At 36.1% G+C, this 19,478-nt stretch overlaps 1 protein-coding gene across 2 annotated transcripts in view; it reads left to right on the top strand.

Moving 5' to 3' along the window:
• Skint5 (selection and upkeep of intraepithelial T cells 5) overlaps positions 1-19,478 on the top strand; it is a 521,613-nt gene that overhangs the window by 231,037 nt on the left and 271,098 nt on the right. For both annotated transcript variants that reach the window (NM_001167878.1, NM_001167876.1), the window contains exons 24-25: positions 4,927-4,989; positions 11,498-11,560. In NM_001167878.1, coding sequence (NP_001161350.1) covers positions 4,927-4,989; positions 11,498-11,560 — 126 coding nt within the window. The remainder of the gene's footprint in view (positions 1-4,926; positions 4,990-11,497; positions 11,561-19,478) is intronic.

The raw sequence follows: 19,478 nt of genomic DNA, 5'->3' as shown, positions 1-19,478 counted from the left end.
CAAATACATTGTTATATATGTGTGACATTAGTAAAAACCCAAGATTGTCTGGGAGGTAAAGGCAACCCAATAGACAGGAAAAAATGAATGATATTTTTGGGGGGTGAGGGTCAAGAACTGCAATCTATTGTGATACGTCTTCATAAAAATATTTTAAATAAACTCATCTCTATATGTGTTGCATATAGGCAAAAAAATGAAAACCACAAACTCATATACATTCTTGCCAATGTTTGCTCTGAAAAGAGCCCAGCCACTTAATGTAGATGTCTTCAATGGATGCAGTATGGCCATCATATAAGCAGTTTGGAATGAAAGTTTCAGAATGCCTTTATTCATATTTTGTCCTTATATTCTCTGATTTACTGGTGGAGCTTTAGACAATGTTGTTTTAAAAAGCTGAAGTTGCTTTTATATGAATTACTGAAACAACTTTAAAAATATTGATTCTTATTCAAGTTAATGATAGAGCTCTATATTGAATCATGTGTGTCCAGACCCATGGTAAAAAGTAGTATATAGATATACAGAAATCCAACTTATAATCATCAAGGTTCAAGTCATTCACATCTTACACATAATTCCATGAGAAATACCAAATAAACTCACTGGCTCACCAAAGTTGACTTCCTTGGAGTCACTGGACATTTGTGGGTCCTCAATAATGTGAATAACATTTCTTTTCTCTTCCAAGATCAATTTGGAGAGAAACAATTAGCTACTTTTAACTGTAGGCTGTGTGAGGATTAGCAAACTGAAAATAGGCTATCTGTGCAGCTTAAACTTAATAACTACACATTTTCCTATGTGATAAGAAAAGAAGTGTCTCCTTTCTGTAACATAAGTTGCATGCATTCAGTGATGAATTGTGCTTCATATAATGAATAATGATATGAATAATAATGGTTGTCCTTATAGAAGGATGTTGAGATTGTAGCAATCTTTCTTCACATAGCATCAGGCCAAATGCCTCATTTTGGGTCTTGACTGTTTCAATAATATGGAGATGCACTTCAAATGCATGGCTCACTATCTATTGAAATAATTGCAAGTCAGTCATAATGCACAAATTAGAAGAAACAATGATAATCTGTCATATGCCTTAATTGTTGAAGATAAAATATTTAAAGGAGGCTTCTTGGCATTCCCACAAGGAATTTTCCCACAGAAATGAAGGATGAATTAAATACAAAACAAAATCAAACAAAGATTGATGCTGCTATGCACAATACTAATCAAGGCTTTATAGGAAATAATGGTGGGGGAAGCTGTTACCTTATAATTTCACAAATATTGAATGAGGGAACTAGTTACCAGTTACAAAGGAGCACTCTTTTGGAATAAAACTTTACAATCCATGTTCAAAATATGTTCAAATGAAAAGGAATAAGGACACAGGGTAACCGTGCTCAACTATTTGGATCTAGCACGCACTTTAGGTTCAGTATTAGAAAGGCAAAAATAATTATGATGTTGAGGGAATAGATTGTATCTCCAATGATGAATTTCAGAAGGTTTTAAATTTAAAGAGATTTACTCAGTACCAGACCCTGGACAAAAAAAAAAAAATGGATATGGAAATTACTGAGAAATTTTGAGTACCACAGAACTTGAGAGACAGTGATATGTCTATTCATTCAACATGGGTTATGGCAATATAAAGGCATCCATATGGATGGACTGAGTCATGGACACTGGAAATCCTTAACTATTTCCCGCCAATTTTCCTTATAACTATCAGAGATTGGAGAACAAAAGCAAAAGGAAACGCATCAAAAATGGTTTTGTAATAGCAGAGCTGTTCAGTGAACAGATTACAGTGCTGTTTGTAATTGTTTCGAGAATTGCAAATATAGAGATAATTTGATTCTGTCTCTGATCTTCATCAGGTTTGTTGAAACCAGTACTATAATGTGATCTTTCAGAGATAGAAAAGGCTTTGAAAGATCTGAATGTCTTACCCTGTTATTTAGGTTGAATTCTAAAAAGAGACGAAAGGATGGACCATCTAGAGACTGCCATACCCAGGGATCCACCTCATAATCAGCTTCCAAACACTGACACCATTGCATACACTAGCAAGATTTTATCAAAAGGACCCAGATGTAGCTGTCTCTTGTGAGACTATGCCGGGGCCTAGCAAACACAGAAGTGGATGCTCACAGTCAGCTATTGGATGGATCACAGGGCTCCCAATGGAGGAGCTAGAGAAAGTAACCAAGGAGCTAAAGGGATCTGCAACCCTATAGGTGGAACAACATTAGGAACTAACCAGTACCCCGGAGCTCTTGACTCTAGCTGCATATGTATCAAAAGATGGCCTAGTCGGCCATCACTGTTAAGAGAGGCCCATTGGACACGCAAACTGTATATGCCCCAGTACAGGGGAATGCCAGGGCCAAAAAAATGGGAATTTTTGGGATAGCATTGGAAATGTAATTGAGGAAAATATGTAATAAAAATATTAAAAAAAACCCACCATATACAATAAATAAAAATTAAAAAAATATAAAAAAATAAAAAGAGTTAATGCAATCAAGATGGGATACCTACAAAGAAAGTAGAAAAAAATGGCCTGCTAGGTTCACCCAAAACTGAACGTGACATCTGCCATGCTAGGGAAATTCTCACTAAAATATCATATGCTATGTACCAGCTGGTATTACTGATGCATGAAGCCAAACAAGTGGTATGATGATAGTCAGAGAGCAGGTGTCAATTCAACGGCAGTACTCTGAAATCCAAATTCAGATACAATTAAAACCATTCTGACATAGAAAGAACAACATTGCTTTGCCCCTTTAAGTTCCTGGGGAAAAGCTTCATGAGCAAGGGAAATTCCTATTTGCAAAAATTGTAAACTCTCTGTAGAAATCTTTACTTATATTTAATTAATATTGGTCACAGCCATGAAGAAAATCACATGATAACCAGATGCAAATCAGGTTATGGTAGGGATCTTGGTATTTGAAAGTGTGAATACCTTTTGAATAATCAAGTAATTAGACCATTCAAGGCTGAGGCACAACCTATTGTGGAAAGGGATACAACTGATTTTGTTTCTAATATGTATCATGGTACTACACTAGACTATTCTATACCTAGGGAACTCTGAGGTTTACATGTTTAGAGGTCCAGTTGAAGGAAATATGGTCCTTTGCAAACATATTGTGTGCAAATTGCTATATGTATCTTGTCTCAAAATGTCTTGTGCTTTTGTTGTGGGAAATTTGTTCATTTGCCACATAAAATGGAACAAGGCATCTCTAGGGCAATGGTTGTCCTAGGTATAAATTAGAATGAAAGTCTATATTCCATGTGTCTTTATGTTATGAGACAAGCACTACCATTGGGACAAAGATCATGGGATCAAGAGAGATAAAGAACACATTTTCCTGACATCAGAAAATGAAATGAGGACCTAGCTGGAGGCATACACTGAAAAAATGCAAGATATTGCCCTTTGTTAGCTAGGAAAAAATTGCAGTAAAAAATACCTCAACAAAATATTGATATCTAATATATGGTATGCCAAGCAGTGCTGCTCTAGACATGGCAATAAATAAACATCTTATGTTAGGAGCCATAATGGAACAAGCTAATAACTAGCAGGTGATCATCCTGAAGTGAGAAGCCTCTGATTATTATATAATTTGTTACAGGTGAGCCCTCATTAAGTAAGACTGTGTGCGACTAATTTTAGGAAAGATTCCTGCAATAAATATGCTTTTCCTGTTATTATTAAACATATATAGCAATCACTACATAGGAGCACACCCCGTTTGAAGCAGATCTCTGCAGATCCACGACGATGTACTAACTTATAGTGATGCTATATTGACAAATAGATGACTTAAACCTTAATGGTGATCCTACAAGAATTAGTAAAATTATATCTGTGATTCTTAAGCTCTTTTATTAATGGGACTGCTATTATATCTTTTCCTGATAGTCAAAGCTGCAATGAGAACTCTGCTGTCTCTCATGTGTCACCAATTTCTTCGTCTTAGATGATAACCAGATTTTCTCCTACTCAGAGCACATTCCAAGAGGTTGTAAAACAATTAACTAAAGGCCATTAAAATGGAACTAATGATTTATTATATGTGTTAGAGAGAAGATAAAACTTCACTAATAACTGAGTTATGGTTTTAAACCTTCAGTGAACCTGTGCAAATGAGACAGATGATAGATGTTTAGCCATATAATAACTTCTAATGAATATTCATGTAAACAGTTGCTGTTGTGATTTTCTATTTCAATTTATTATTTGATTTTTTTTGTGAACTTGTGATGAACTTTGTAACAGATGATCATGTATTTTGAAAGATGTATAATTACTGAGGACAAAGAAAAGTGAGAACTAAGATGAATAGAGGAGACTTTTTTGCCTTTCCCCACTTAGTCTAGATTCTTTACCCTTTTCCCACTTAGAGAAGTTTACCCTTTACTCACTTAAGATCTTTCTGCTTTTCCCCTCAGATAGCTTTCATAGGAAACTTTTTACAACTTGGCAATAAACTCTATAATCACGTACCTAAGTGTCTTCTCTTCCTGCACCTTCCTACTAGCAGGTTGAAAGTCAGAGCCCAGCATTTCCTGCTGAGATAGAAGAAATCCTGCATTGCTTAATCATCCACTGTAAGGCTACAGGTGCTAAATGCCTAAGCCAGCAGTCTTTTACCCTCATAAAGAACAAGACAATTTTTAGTACTTTTTAGAAGTTATCATCAGCATTTCAGTATAATGAGAGAGCTAGAAAGCCTCCAAATGATCACACTTTATAGCTATCACCAGAGTCCTACTGTGTGAATCCACCTCTACCCTGGCCTGTGCCAGGAGGCTCCTAGCAATCTTACTCAATTCACCCAAACCTCAATGATATAGAAATAGAAGCTAATTCAATGTATGGTCTTTTGCCTACAGGGACAAAAAAGTTGCTGGTGAAAATTATTCAATCAAGTCTTCAAAGTTCCAGTGTGGATCTAGGTATGGTCAATGAAGATTTCAATATAGAATTAAAACCCATGGTCTGTGAAAATGTGTATAAATAAAATTTAATGGTATTATTGAGATTTTCCTGATACTATTGTATCCCTAGCTGCAATGAATATCTGCTCTAGGTGAAAGAACAAGAGTGTTTGGAAGTACAAAAAATATGTTAATATTCAGCTTCTTGATCCTAGGCCAAATAAAATTTGGAAGTAAATGACATTGAAATAGGAGGCTTGATTGAAATAGGAGCTTATCAACTTTGACTTTCCAGAAATTTTGTAATACAGCGTGGCAAAATTAAAACATTTATAACAAGTTATATGTAGTAGAAAGTTATCAGGAATTTCAAAAAAATGTTAAGTTTTATATGTGTGAGAAGTTCAAGTGTCAAATTAGACATCTTATATCCATCACATGCCCATTAATGTATGGGGACTAGAACTTTCCCAACGTTTAGTACACAGGTTAACATTTCTGTAAGACAAGTAACATATCAAGATGAAATGTAGGGGGCAATGATGGAGACTTCAGGGGAAGATATTGATATATATCCTCAAAAACAACCCAAGGGCTTTCCTATTTTATAAACACAGGACATAACTGGAACAGAGAGTCCAAATTTAAAGGAGGATCAATGGCTTAAATGCCAAGAGTCCTACCACAGTAATGGTTAAATCCCAATCCTGTATTGATAGATCAATGTCTGTACAGAAAGGAAATAAGATAGGAGATAGACTATGTATTAAAAGAGAAACCGGATAGCAAGTACATAGAGGATTGTACCACCTTTTGGCAAATCCCTACTTATGCTATGAAAAATTAAAAGGAAATATTTGAATGTTAATAGATTTTAGAGCTGAAGTGGTAAACATTAATGAGTATTCCCATTACAGACTTTTCTTTCCTTTACCTTCCTTCTTATCTAAGCAGTGATTGTAATTGATTTAAAGGTCTGCATTTTACTGTCCCTTTTAGTGAGCAGGAAAGAAAAAGGTTTGTTTTATTGTCCTTAATTACAAAAATGATTAATCCATGATAAGTATTAAAGAATGACTTCTTCTATAGGGAAGGTTGAAACGTCTTTCACCATGTCAAAATCTTGTGCATAAAACCACTGGAAATACTTTGTGGATAATTTTGTCAATGCATAAGTTTTTATTACTTGAATAGAAGTTTGTTGGCGGCTTCTAACACAGATACTTCAGAAAAGTCTTTAAGGAAAGAGTATCCAATTCATTTTGCTGGGTTTGAATGCAGAATATGCACCAATTCAAAGTGGCCATGCATGGACTAGTATTTGATGTCTCTGAACACATAAATAAGCCACTGTACATGAGAATATGGTATGCATGAATAGTAATGTGTTGAATTAAATCTCCAACTCAAATATGCCCAGTTAATGAAAAGAAGCTCAATTAATATGAATAGATGAATTGTGCCTAGCTTGTACAAATCTACCACTACACTACCACCCTCCCCATCTATGATACCCTTTAGACCTTGTGTTTTCTCCAGTCCATTTGCTTTTGCTCTGCATTTCTTCTTCCTCCCCCTCATCTGTGTCCTCTCCCTCTTCCATTTTTCTCTTCTTCTCTCTCCAACTTTTCACACCACCTTCCCTTTATCTGCTCAGTCATCAGCTCTCCTTTATTTTACAAATTAAGATAGAAAGGTTTACAGGAAATCACATGAGTGCTGACTCATTCTTTGTTCACAGCTCCTCAAGGAGAATGGAATTAACATCAAATATAATCAGCTCATGGCTTTGCACAACAATTACCACTTTCTGACCAATTGGAAGACTAGTTTATCTCAGACATAATTGAACACAGCTATTACTATTTTGTAATTTATAATGTGCAAGGGACCTAACAGTGCCTCATCTTTGTTAATTAAATAGAACCTCTGTCATCTAGTCTTATTTAAAGACTTATAATTCTACATCTGGCTATGTCTTTGCTTTAGATTGAATGCCATCTTAAAACCATTCTTCAAACCTGTTTCTTTCAAAGTAAAAATCCTGGGTTGGCTAGGAGAATATGTAGTTTTTCAACTGCATCAGAAATGCAAGAATGAATGATATTAATTGAAAATATAAAGGAAGAATAACACAGCTTCAGATTTTAGCCAATTTATAGAAACTGCTGATCACTTGGACAGTCACTTATTTCAACACTTTATACCATCCTTCTTCAGACTACTGGCCGAGGTCATCTGACATGCTTAGCGAAACAGGAATATTAAGACCAAATTTACTCTCTCTCTCAGCATAATCCAGCTGTCTTAACCTATAATTGTGTCCTTTCCTTGGACAGTATTATGTCTGTAGATGAAATGAGGCAAATTATTCTTAGTGGCTGTTTCGCCACAACTAGAGTATCTCAAAAATGCTCAGTTTCTCTTTTGAATCTAAGACAGGGAAAACTATTCTCAATAACAACTTAATAAATAATATTAAACGTCACATTCTGTGGACTTCTGATGTTTGGGAAAACCAACTATCTAGGTAAAGTTATTTGAAATGTTCTCTGTTATTTACTCTCAGTCATTTCTGATTAAAACAACTGAAAACACCCTAACAATAAGTACAGGACCATCAATTTCCTATTTGACCTTTAACTCACAGGCATAAATATCTCTGAGCCGTTTATAATAACAGCAATAAAATGACGGGGGGGTGGGGTGTCAAAGCCTTGCACTTCAAAAGTTTTAGGTTCCAAGAGAACCGGTAATAAGCAACCCCTGTCCTTAAGGACTAGAGAACTTAGATGAAGACTCTTCATAACTTCTTCAAGGTGAATATCAGTGTTGAGATATTTTTGAAAGGAGAAAGAAGAGTAGGGAAATGGGGAAATTTGTTGGCCTTAATTAGGCCACACCAACGATTGTCTCTGATGTCTGTATCTTGAATGGATCTGGATAAAAAACCAAGACATCAGGAGTTCAGGCAGGCTAATTCAGCATGTCTGATGATGAAATTCACCAAGGCTGTATATTCTGTAATATATAAATCTCAAAACAAAATTTTAGTATTATCAAGGTAACCATTTTGTTTTATTCTCTAGAATCTAGATCTTCAGGGAGTCTCCCTCTTTCAGATAGGATCCATATAACTCTGGAAGCTGAAAATACTTTAACACCTTTTCCAAAAACACAAAAACAAAACCTATTCCCCAAATCAGCCTATCCTTCAACTGGTAATCAGGAAAAGCTGTAGTTAGCTCTTTGTCCCAAAAGAACAATAAAATAACCATAATACTCAAAATCACACATATTTTAGCCTATTTAGGCCTTTCTACTTTGTCATGTAAAGATATTAACCACACATTCCTGTGGAGACAATGGTAGAGAATATGAGTCTCCTTGCAGTCCTTATTAAATTGATTGGTCTATCTATACCTGTTTATTGGAGGCAGCTTGTCAAACCAGGATTTTAACCCAAAATTCACATGGAGCCTACATTATACAGAATATGTGTATCCTGTAAGATTATTAGAGCAATATATCTTTATAGCATTTTTAAAGCAATTAATTCAAACTTTCACAAATATCTGCCTATAACAAGCAGCTAAATTTTTTTTTGTTGTTGGTTTGCTTTTTGTTTTGTTTTGTTTTGTTTTTGAGACAGGGTTTCTCTGTGTAGCCCTGGCTCTCCTGGTACTCACTTTGTAGACCAGGCTGGCCTCGAACTCAGAAATCAGCCTGTCTCTGCCTCCCAAGTCCTAGGATTAAAGGCGTGTACCACCACGTCTTTAATCCTAGAAGCAGCTAGTTAACTGTTAAACTTTCTGCCTAGAGCAGCCATCCTGTTATACCATCTATTTGTTGTGCTCTCTACCTTGAGACACAGACATTTATTTAATTAACACCTATTATAATATCTCTCTGTTATGCTCTCTATCTGGAGAAACAGACTTCAGTTAATTAACACCTGATCATAGCACTGCTCTCTCTCTCTGCTTGGAGTCAGTTATTAATATTCCTTTTCTAGTTTTGAACTGCATGTAAAATTTCCCATCTTTAAGTATCAAATGGTTATATTTTTCTTTTTATATCAATGAGTTACCTGGACCAGAGAACTTTGTACCTTTGTTTCCTGATTCTTTATTTATAGGGAGGAGCTGAATGTAAAAAGACCCACATTTTCTGTCATTGTTTGATATGGGGAAGGCAGTTTGGGGAATGAAATATAAGTGGAAGAGAACACCTAATGTCTCTCATCCAGTGTAGATGCCTCTCTGCCAATCTATCTGTAGGATCCTCAAACCCAGCAACTTTCAATTCCACCCTGCTGCAGCCTATATCTCTGCCCAAGAACATTCAGGTGTATGGGGGCAGTGAATTTTTATCTCAGGGAAGTTGAGTTCAAATCAATACGTTGGGCACTATTTTGTTGTGGTTATTCTCTCATCCAAAAATGGCCCAGGAAGGCCATTAATTTACTCAATTAATTAATATAATACATCCCCTGGGCCTAAAGTGGGCAGATCAACCACTACAATACCATCATCCACACCTATGATACCCTTTAGAACTTGAGGTTTCTCCAGGCTAAGATTTTCTGCTCCTATTTTCTTCTTCTTCCCTTTCCTCTGTGTTTTCTCCCTCTTACATTTTCTCTGTCTTCTCTTTCCCTAGTTTCCACCCCACCTTCCCTTTTTCTGCCCAATATAATGTTTCATTCTCCTCTAAAGTATATAAATTTCATTGTTAGGCCATGAGGTGAACTCAGCTTAAAATTAATATTTTAACATATAGTGCAGAACAACAGATTTCATGATTTTTCTCTTCTTGGATTGAAGATTTAACATAGATAGAAGTACATTGTGATATATGTTTGATGTTAATATAAAAAACAAGATTGTGTAAGAGGTGAAGGCAACCCGATAGAGAGAGAAAAATGATATTTTGGTGAGGGTCAAGAACTGCAATTTATTGTGATATGCCTTCATGAAAATATCTTAAGTAAATTCACCCCTATATGTGATGCATATAGGCCACAAAAATAAATACCACAAACTCATGTACATTCTTGGCAAAGTTTTCACTTACACACTTAATATAGATGTCTTCAATTGATGCAGTATGGCCATCATATAAGCAGTTGGGGATGAATCTTTCTGAATGCCTTTATTTATATTTTGTCACTGTAGCCCCTATTTTTACTAGTAGAACTTTAGAAAACTCTGTTCTAAAAAGTGACCAAATTACAAAACTGTTATTAGTTGGTCACAGAATCACAAATATAGAAATAATTTGATTCTGTCTCTGAACTTCATCAAATTTGCTGAGAGCATAGGTATGATGTGATCATTGAGAGATGGAACAGGCTTTGACAGATCTGAGTGTCTTAAATTTTATTTAGTTTGATTTCTAAGAAGAGTTGATTCAATCAAGATGGGATACATAGAGGAGAAGGTAGAAAAAAATGGTCTGCCAGGTTCACCCCCTAAAAACGTGACATATGGCATGCTAGGGAAATTTTCACTAAAATATCAAATGCTATGTACCAGCTGGGATAACTGATCTATGAAGCCAACCATGTAGATTAATGATAAACAGACAGCAGGTGTCAATTCAAGGGCAATACTCTGAAATCCAAAATTCAGATACAATTAGATCATGCAGAAATAGAAAGAACAAAATGGCTTTGAAGGTTTAAGTGCCTGGGGAAAAGCTTGATGAGCAAGGAAAATTCTTATTTTATTTGCAAAAATTGTACAATCTCTGTCGAAACCTTCACTGATATTTAATTAATATTTGTCACAGCCATGAACAAAATTATAGGATATCCAGACACAAGGCCGGTTATGATATGGATGTTGGTATTTGAAAAATGTGAATACCTTGTACAAATACTTAGATCATTAAAGGCTGAGGCATGGCCTATGGTGGAATGGAGAGGGATACATCTGATATTCGTTCTAAAATGTATCATGGTACTATACTAGGTCATTGTACACCTAGAGAACCCTGACATTTACATGTTTAGAAATCCAGTTTTAAGAAATATGTTTCTTTTAAAATAAATTATGTACAATCTGATATAGGTATCTGGTGTCAAAATGTCCAGTGCTTTTATTGTGAAAAATTTGTTCATTTGACATAATAGTGAACAAGACATCTCTAAGGCAAAGTTTGTCCTGGGTATAAATGAAAATGAAAGTCTACATTCCATGTATGTTTATTTTATGAGACAAGTACTAGCGTTGGGACAAAGAGCATAAGTCCAAGATAGATAAACAACACATTTTCCTAACATCAGAAAATGAAATGAAGACCTAGCTGAAGGACTCAAAGTGAAAAATCCAACTGTTTCCATTTGTTTGCTAGGAAAGAATTTTCATTGAAAATTACCTCAATATAATAATGAAGATCTAACATATGCTGTGCCAGTCAGTGCTGCTCTAGACATGGCAACAGAAAACATCTTACTCTATCCCCCCAAACTTCAATGGTATAAAAACAGAATCTAATTCAATGTATGGTCTTTTGCCTACAGGGACAAAAAAGGTGTTGTTGGATATTATTCAAACAAGTATTCAAAACTCCAATGTGCATACAGGTATGGTCAATGAAGATTTCAAAATAGAATTAAAACCAGTGTGAAATTAAAACCAGTGAAAACGTGTGTAAAGAAAATTTAATGGTATTATTGGGATTTTCCTGATGCCACTGTATCCCTATCTAGGATGAACTTTTGCTACAGGTGAAAGAACAAGGGTGTTTGGAAGTACAAGAAAATATTTTAAAATTGAGATCTTTTGATCAAATACCGAATAAAATTTATAACTAAATGGCACTGAAATAGAAGGCTTGATTGAAATAGAAGCTTATGAAACTTTGATTTCCTAGAAAGTTTGTAATATACCCTGGCCAATATAAAAGGTTTATAACAAGTTCATAGGTAATAGAAAGTTATCAGGAACAAAAAAATGTGTTAAATTTAATATTTATGAGAAGAATTTCAAGTGTCAAAATAGAGGTCTTATATCTATGGCATGCTCATACATGTATGGAGAGTAGATATTTCCTAACATTTGGGGACACAGGTTGATATTCCTGTGAAACAAGGAACATACCAAGTTGAAAAGTAGGGGGAAATGATTGGGGATTAAGGGGAAGATATTGATATATATTCTCAAAAACAACTAAAGGCTTTTCCTACTTTACAAACACAGGGTGTAAACAGAAAGAAGATACCAAATTTAAAGAAGGATCAATGGCTTAAATGCCAAGTGCCCTGCCACAGAAATGGTTACCTCCCAATGCTGTATTAGTATATCAATATCTGTAGACAAAGGAAATATGATAGAAGATTTACTATATGTTTGAAGAGAAAATGGAGAAAAACATAGATAATTCTGCCATCCCTTGGGAAATCCCTGCTTATTTTATGAAAAAGTAAAAGGGAAAACTTTGAATGTTAATAGATTTTAGAGTTGAAGTGGTAAATATTAATGAGTATTTCCATTACAGTTTTTTTTTTGTTTCAATTGCCTTTCCTCTTATCTAAGCAACAATTTTAATTGGTTTAAAGAGCTGCAATCTACTGTCGCTTTTAGAGAGCAGAAAAGAGAAATGTTTGCTTTATTGTCCTTAATTATAACAATCATTAATCCATGAAAAGTTTGTAAGGATGACTTATTGTATAGGGTAGGTTAAAAAGTCATTCACCATGTCAAAATCTTGTTTAAAAACCACTGGAAATACTTTGTGGAATGTTTTGTCAATGCATAAGTTTTCATTACCTGGATGGAAGTTTGTTGGATGCTTCTAACACAGATACTACGACGAAATCTTTAAGGAAACAGTACCCAATCCATTATGCTGGTTGTGAATGAAGAACATAGCTCAATTCAAAGTGGCCATTCATCAGAGAGTATTTGACATCTGTGAACAAATATGTAAGCAACTGTGCATGAGAATATGATATGCATGAATAGCATTGTGTTGCAGTAAATATCCAATACAAACATGAACTCGTAATGAATAGACAACTGAATTAATTCGAATATGTGCTGGGTGTCTAGATTGGGCCTATCTACCAATACACTACCATCTTCCACATATATGAGACCCTTTGGAACTTGAGGTTTCTCCAGGCCATGTGCTTCTCTGCTTTTCTTCTTCTTCCTCCTCCTCTTCATTCTCTCCATCTTCTGTTTTTCTCCTTCTCTTTACCAACTTTCCATCCACCTTCCCTTTATCTGTTTAGTCATAATCTCGCCCTTATTTTACAAATTAAGCTGGGGATATTTGCAGGAAATCACCTGAGTGGTGAATCAGTCCTTGTTCCCAACTCCTCAGAGGAGAAAGGAATTAACATCAAATAGAATCATCTTCAGGGTAATGCACAATGCTTCCACATTTTGGTCCAATTAAAAGATTATTTTATCTCAGATATAATTGAACACAGCTATTACTATTTTGTAATTTATAAAATACAAGAGACTTAAAACCAAGTCCGTCATCTTTGTTAATTAAATTGAACCTCTGTCATTGATTCCTACTTAAAGACTTATAATTCTAAATTTGCCTATTTATTGACTTTAGAATGAATGCCATCTGAAAACCATCCTCAAAAACTGTTCCTCTCAAAGTAAAAATCCTGTGTTGGCTAGGAGACTATAGAATTTTTCAACCCCATTAGAAATCCAAGAACGACTGATTTTAACTAAAAATATATAGGAAGCCCAACAGAGCTTCCAAAACTTAGCCAATTATTACAGACTGTTGATCACTTGCAGTCCCTTACTTCTACACATTGGAGCCTCCATCTTCTGCCAAGAGGCCAGGGTAGTCTGACAGACTTATAGAAACAGGAATAATAAGAACTATCCTACACTGTCTTGGCATAATCAAGTTATCTTAACCTGTAATTGTGTCCTTTTTTAGGACAGTATTATGTCTGTAAATGAAATGCAGCAATTGTTTCCAGTAGCTGTTTCACCAAAACTGGAGTTATTCAAAGACGCTCTAATTTTTCTTTGAACCCATGACAGAGGAAACTGTCAGGAGCAGACTAGTCTCAACAACTGAATAAATAATATTAAACATCACATCTGTAGACTTTTGATATTTTGAAAGCCAACTGTCTACATTAAGCAATCTGGACGGTTGTCTGTTACTTACACTCAGGCATACTGGAAACCCACTTCAGGGAAAAAGACAGACACTACCTAAGAGTGAAAGGCTGGAAAACAATTTTCCCGCAAATGGTCTGAAGAAACCAGCTGGAGTAGCCATTGTAATATTGAGTAAAATTGACTTCCAACCCAAAGTTATCAAAAAAGAAAAGGAGGGGCACTTTATAATCATCAAACATAAAATCTACCAAGACAAACTTTCATTCCTGAATATCTATGCTCCAAATGCAAGGACAGCCACATTCATTAAAGAAATTTTAGTAAAGCTCAAAGCACACATTGCACCTTACACAATAATAGTGGGAGACTTCAACACACAACTCTTATAAATGGACATATCCTGGAAACAGAAATTAAAGAGAGACACATGGAAACAAACAGAATTCATGAAAGAAGGGGATTTAACAGATATCTACAGAACATTTTAACCTAAAACAAAAGGACATACCTTCTTCTCTGTATTTCATGGTACATCCTCCAAGATTGACCATATAATAGGTCAGAAAACAAGCCTCAACAGATACAAAAATATTGAAATTGTCCCATGCATCCTATCAGATCACCACAGACTAAGGCTGATCTTCAATAACTGCATAAATAATAGAAAGCCAACATACAAATTGAAGTTGAACAACACTCTGCTCAATGATACCTTGGTCAAGGAAGAAATAAAGGAAGAAATTAAAGACTTTTTAGACTTTAATGAAAATGAAGCTACAATATACCCATACTTATGGGACACAATAAAGGCAGTCCTAAGAGGAAGATACATAGCCCTGAGTGCCTCACCAAAAAAAAAAAAAAAAAAAAAAAAAAAAAAAAAAAGTAGAGAGAGCATACACTAGCAGCCTGACAGCACACCTAGAAGCTCTAGAACTAAAGAAGCATATTCACCAAAGAGGAGGAGACAGCACAAAATAATCGAACTTAGGGCTGAAATCAACCAAGTGGAAACAAAAAGAACCATTAAAAAGATCAGGAATTCAAGGCCAATACCTAAACATGATAAAAGCAATCTACAGCAAACCAGTAGCCAACATCAAAGTAAATGGAGAGAAGCTGGAAGCAATCCCACTAAAATCAGGGACTAGACAAGGCTGCCCACTTTCTCCCTACCTTTTCAACATAGTACTTGAAGTATTAGCCAGAGCAATTCGACAACAAAAGGAGATCAAGGGGATACAAATTCGAAAAGAGGAAGTCAAAATATCACTTTTTGCAGATGATATGATAGTATATATAAGTGACCCTAAAAATTCCACCAGAGAACTCCTAAACCTGATAAACAGCTTCGGTGAAGTAGCTGGATATAAAATTAACTCAAACAAGTCAATGGCCTTTCTCTACACAAAGAATAAACACGCTGAGAAAGAAATTAGGGAAACAACACCCTTCTCAATAGCCACAAATAATATAAAATATCTTGGCGTGACTCTAACGAAGGAAGTGAAAGATCTGTATGATAAAAACTTCAAGTCCCTGAAGAAAGAAATTAAAGAAGATCTCAGAAGATGGAAAGATCTCCCATGCTCATGGATTGGCAGGATCAACATTGTAAAAATGGCTATCTTGCCAAAAGCAATCTACAGATTCAATGCAATCCCCATCAAAATTCCAACTCAATTCTTCAACGAATTAGAAGGAGCAATTAGCAAATTCATCTGGAATAACAAAAAACCGAGGATAGCAAAAACTCTTCTCAAGGATAAAAGAACCTCTGGTGGAATCACCATGCCTGACCTAAAGCTTTACTACAGAGCAATTGTGATAAAAACTGCATGGTACTGGTATAGAGACAGACAAGTGGACCAATGGAATAGAATTGAAGACCCAGAAATGAACCCACACACCTATGGTCACTTGATCTTTGACAAGGGAGCCAAAACCATCCAGTGGAAGAAAGACAGCATTTTCAACAATTGGTGCTGGCACAACTGGTTGTTATCATGTAGAAGAATGTGAATCGATCCATACTTATCTCCTTGTACTAAGGTCAAATCTAAGTGGATCAAGGAACTCCACATAAAACCAGAGACACTGAAACTTATAGAGGAGAAAGTGGGGAAAAGCCTTGAAGATATGGGCACAGGGGAAAAATTCCTGAACAGAACAGCAATGGCCTGTGCTGTAAGATCGAGAATTGACAAATGGGACCTAATGAAACTCCAAAGTTTCTGCAAGGCAAAAGACACTGTCAATAAGACAAAAAGACCACCAACGGACTGGGAAAGGATCTTTACCTATCCTAAATCAGATAGGGGACTAATATCCAACATATATAAAGAACTCAAGAAGGTGGACCTCAGAAAATCAAATAACCCCCTTAAAAAATGGGGCTCAGAACTGAACAAAGAATTCTCACCTGAGGAATACCGAATGGCAGAGAAGCACCTGAAAAAATGTTCAACATCTTTAATCATCAGGGAAATGCAAATCAAAACAACCCTGAGATTCCACCTCACTCCAGTGAGAATGGCTAAGATCAAAAATTCAGGTGACAGCAGATGCTGGCGTGGATGTGGAGAAAGAGGAACACTCCTCCATTGTTGGTGGGATTGCAGGCTTGTACAACCACTCTGGAAATCAGTCTGGCGGTTCCTCAGAAAATTGGACATAGTACTACCGGAGGATCCAGCAATACCTCTCCTGGGCATATATCCAGAAGAAGCCCCAACTGGTAAGAAGGACACATGCTCCACTATGTTCATAGCAGCCTTATTTATAATAGCCAGAAACTGGAAAGAACCCAGATGCCCCTCAACAGAGGAATGGATACAGAAAATGTGGTACATCTACACAATGGAGTACTACTCAGCTATTAAAAAGAATGAATTTATGAAATTCCTAGCCAAATGGATGGACCTGGAGAGCATCATCCTGAGTGAGGTAACACATTCACAAAGGAACTCACACAATATGTACTCACTGATAAGTGGATATTAGCCCAAAACCTAGGATACCCACGATATAAGATACAATTTCCTAAACACATGAAACTCAAGAAAAATGAAGACTGAAGTGTGGACACTATGCCCCCTCCTTAGAAGTGGGAACAAAACACCCATGGAGGGAGTTACAGAAACAAAGTTTGGAGCTGAGATGAAAGGATGGACCATATAGAGACTGCCATATCCAGGGATCCACCCCATAATCAGCATCCAAATGCTGACACCATTGCACACACTAGCAAGATTTTACTGAAAGGACCCAGATGTAGCTGTCTCTTGTGAGACTATGCCGGGGCCTAGCAAACACAGAAGTGGATGCTCACAGTCAGCTAATGGATGGATCACAGGGCTCCCAATGGAGGAGCTAGAGAAAGTACCCAAGGAGCTAAAGGGATCTTCAACCCTATAGGTGGAACAACATTATGAACTAACCAGTACCCCTGAGCTCTTGACTCTAGCTGCATATGTATCAAAAGATGGCCTAGTCGGCCATCACTGGAAAGAGAGGCCCATTGGACACGCAAACTTTATATGCCCCAGTACAGGGGAACGCCAGGGCCGAAAAGGGGGAGTGGGTGGGTAGGGGAGTGGGGGTGGGTGGGTATGGGGGACTTTTGGTATAGCATTGGAAATGTAAATGAGCTAAATACCTAATAAAAAATGGAAAAAAAAAATAAAATAAAATATAAATTGTTAAAAAAAAATAAATAAAATATTAACATAGTAAAAAAAAAAAAAAAAAAAAAAAAAAAAAAAAAAAAAAAAAAAAAGAACACGGCATATTATTGGTATTACCCTGCAGTATCTTAAATGTTTTTCAAATGATTTCAATTTTTAAGTACCATTCTTAGCTTATCACTGTTACCACTCTGTATCTGAGACTTTGTTCTTATTTGTTTAATGATGATCTAACCCTTCATTCCCAAATGGTCTACTAATTAGCTTTTTAAAAAATATATTTGAGTATCTGTATCTGTATTTGTCAGGTGATGGTAAATCCTCTCAGGGACAGGCTCCTGTGAACAAGAGATCCTTGGCATCAGCAATAGTGTCAGGGTTTGGAGTCTGCAGATGAGATGGTTCCCTAGGTGAGACAGTATCTGAACATGACCAATATAGATATAGACACTCACAATAAACCATCAAATAGAGCCCAGGGACCACAACAGAATAGCTGAAGGGGACCACAATGGAAGAACTGAAGGAGCTGAAGGGGATTTCAACCTATAGGAAGAACAGTATCAACTAATCAGACTACCCAGAGCTCCCAGAAACTAAACCACCAAACAAAGAGTATACATGGAAGGATCCATGGCTCCTGATACATATGTAGCAGAGGGTGTCCTTATATGACATCCAAGGGAGGGGAGGCCCTTGGTCCTGTGGAGGTTTGATCCAGTGCAGGGAGATGCTACAGCAGTGAGGCAGGAGTGGGTGAATAAGTGGAGGAGCACCCCCATAGAAGCAAAGGGAAGGGGAGAGATGGGAGATGGTATGAGGGGTGGAGGGGCAACCGGGAAGAGGGATATCATTTAAAATGTAAACCAATAAAATGATTAATAAAAATATCTTTGAGCTACTAAAAAAAAAAAAAAAAAAAAAAAAGAATCAACCAAACCAGGAGCTGGTTCTTTGAGAAAATCAACAACATAGAAAAACCCTCAGCTAGACTAACTAGAGGGCACAGGCACATTGTCCTAATTAACAAAATCAGAAATGAAAAAGCAGACATAACAACAGAACCCAAAGGAAATCCAAAACATCAACAGATAATACTACAAAAGGCTATACTCAACAAAACTGGAAAACCTGGATTAAATGGACAATTTCCTAGACAGCTACCAGGTACCAAAATTAAATGAGTATCAGATTAACTATCTATATCGTCCCATTTCCTCTAATGAAATAGAATCAGTCATTAGTAGTCTCCCAACCAAAAAAAGCCCAGGACCAGATGGGTTTTGTGCAGAGTTCTATCAGACCTTCAAAGAAGACCTAATTCCAATTCTCTTCATAATACAAAATAGAAACAAAAGATGCTCTACCCAATTCATTCTCTGAAGCTATGATTACCCTTATACTTAAACAACACAAAGATCCAAAAAAAGAAAGGGAACTTTAGACCAATTTCCCTTATGAGTATCAATGCAAAAATACTCAATAAAAATCTCACTAACCGAATCTAAGAACACATCAAAATGATCCTCCATCATGACCAAGTAGGCTTCATCCCAGGGATTCAGGGATGGTTTAATATATGGAAATCCATCAAGGTAATACACTATATAAACAAACTCAACAACAAAAATCACATGATCATCTCGTTAGCTGCTGAGAATTCATTTGACAAAATTTAACACCCCTTCATGATAAAAAGTCATGGAAA

Source organism: Mus musculus, chromosome 4, assembly GCF_000001635.26.
Source record: "Mus musculus strain C57BL/6J chromosome 4, GRCm38.p6 C57BL/6J".
NCBI lineage: Eukaryota > Metazoa > Chordata > Mammalia > Rodentia > Muridae > Mus > Mus musculus.
The sequence above is the reverse complement of the archived record's forward strand: the minus strand, read 5'-3'. Positions and strand labels throughout refer to the sequence as shown.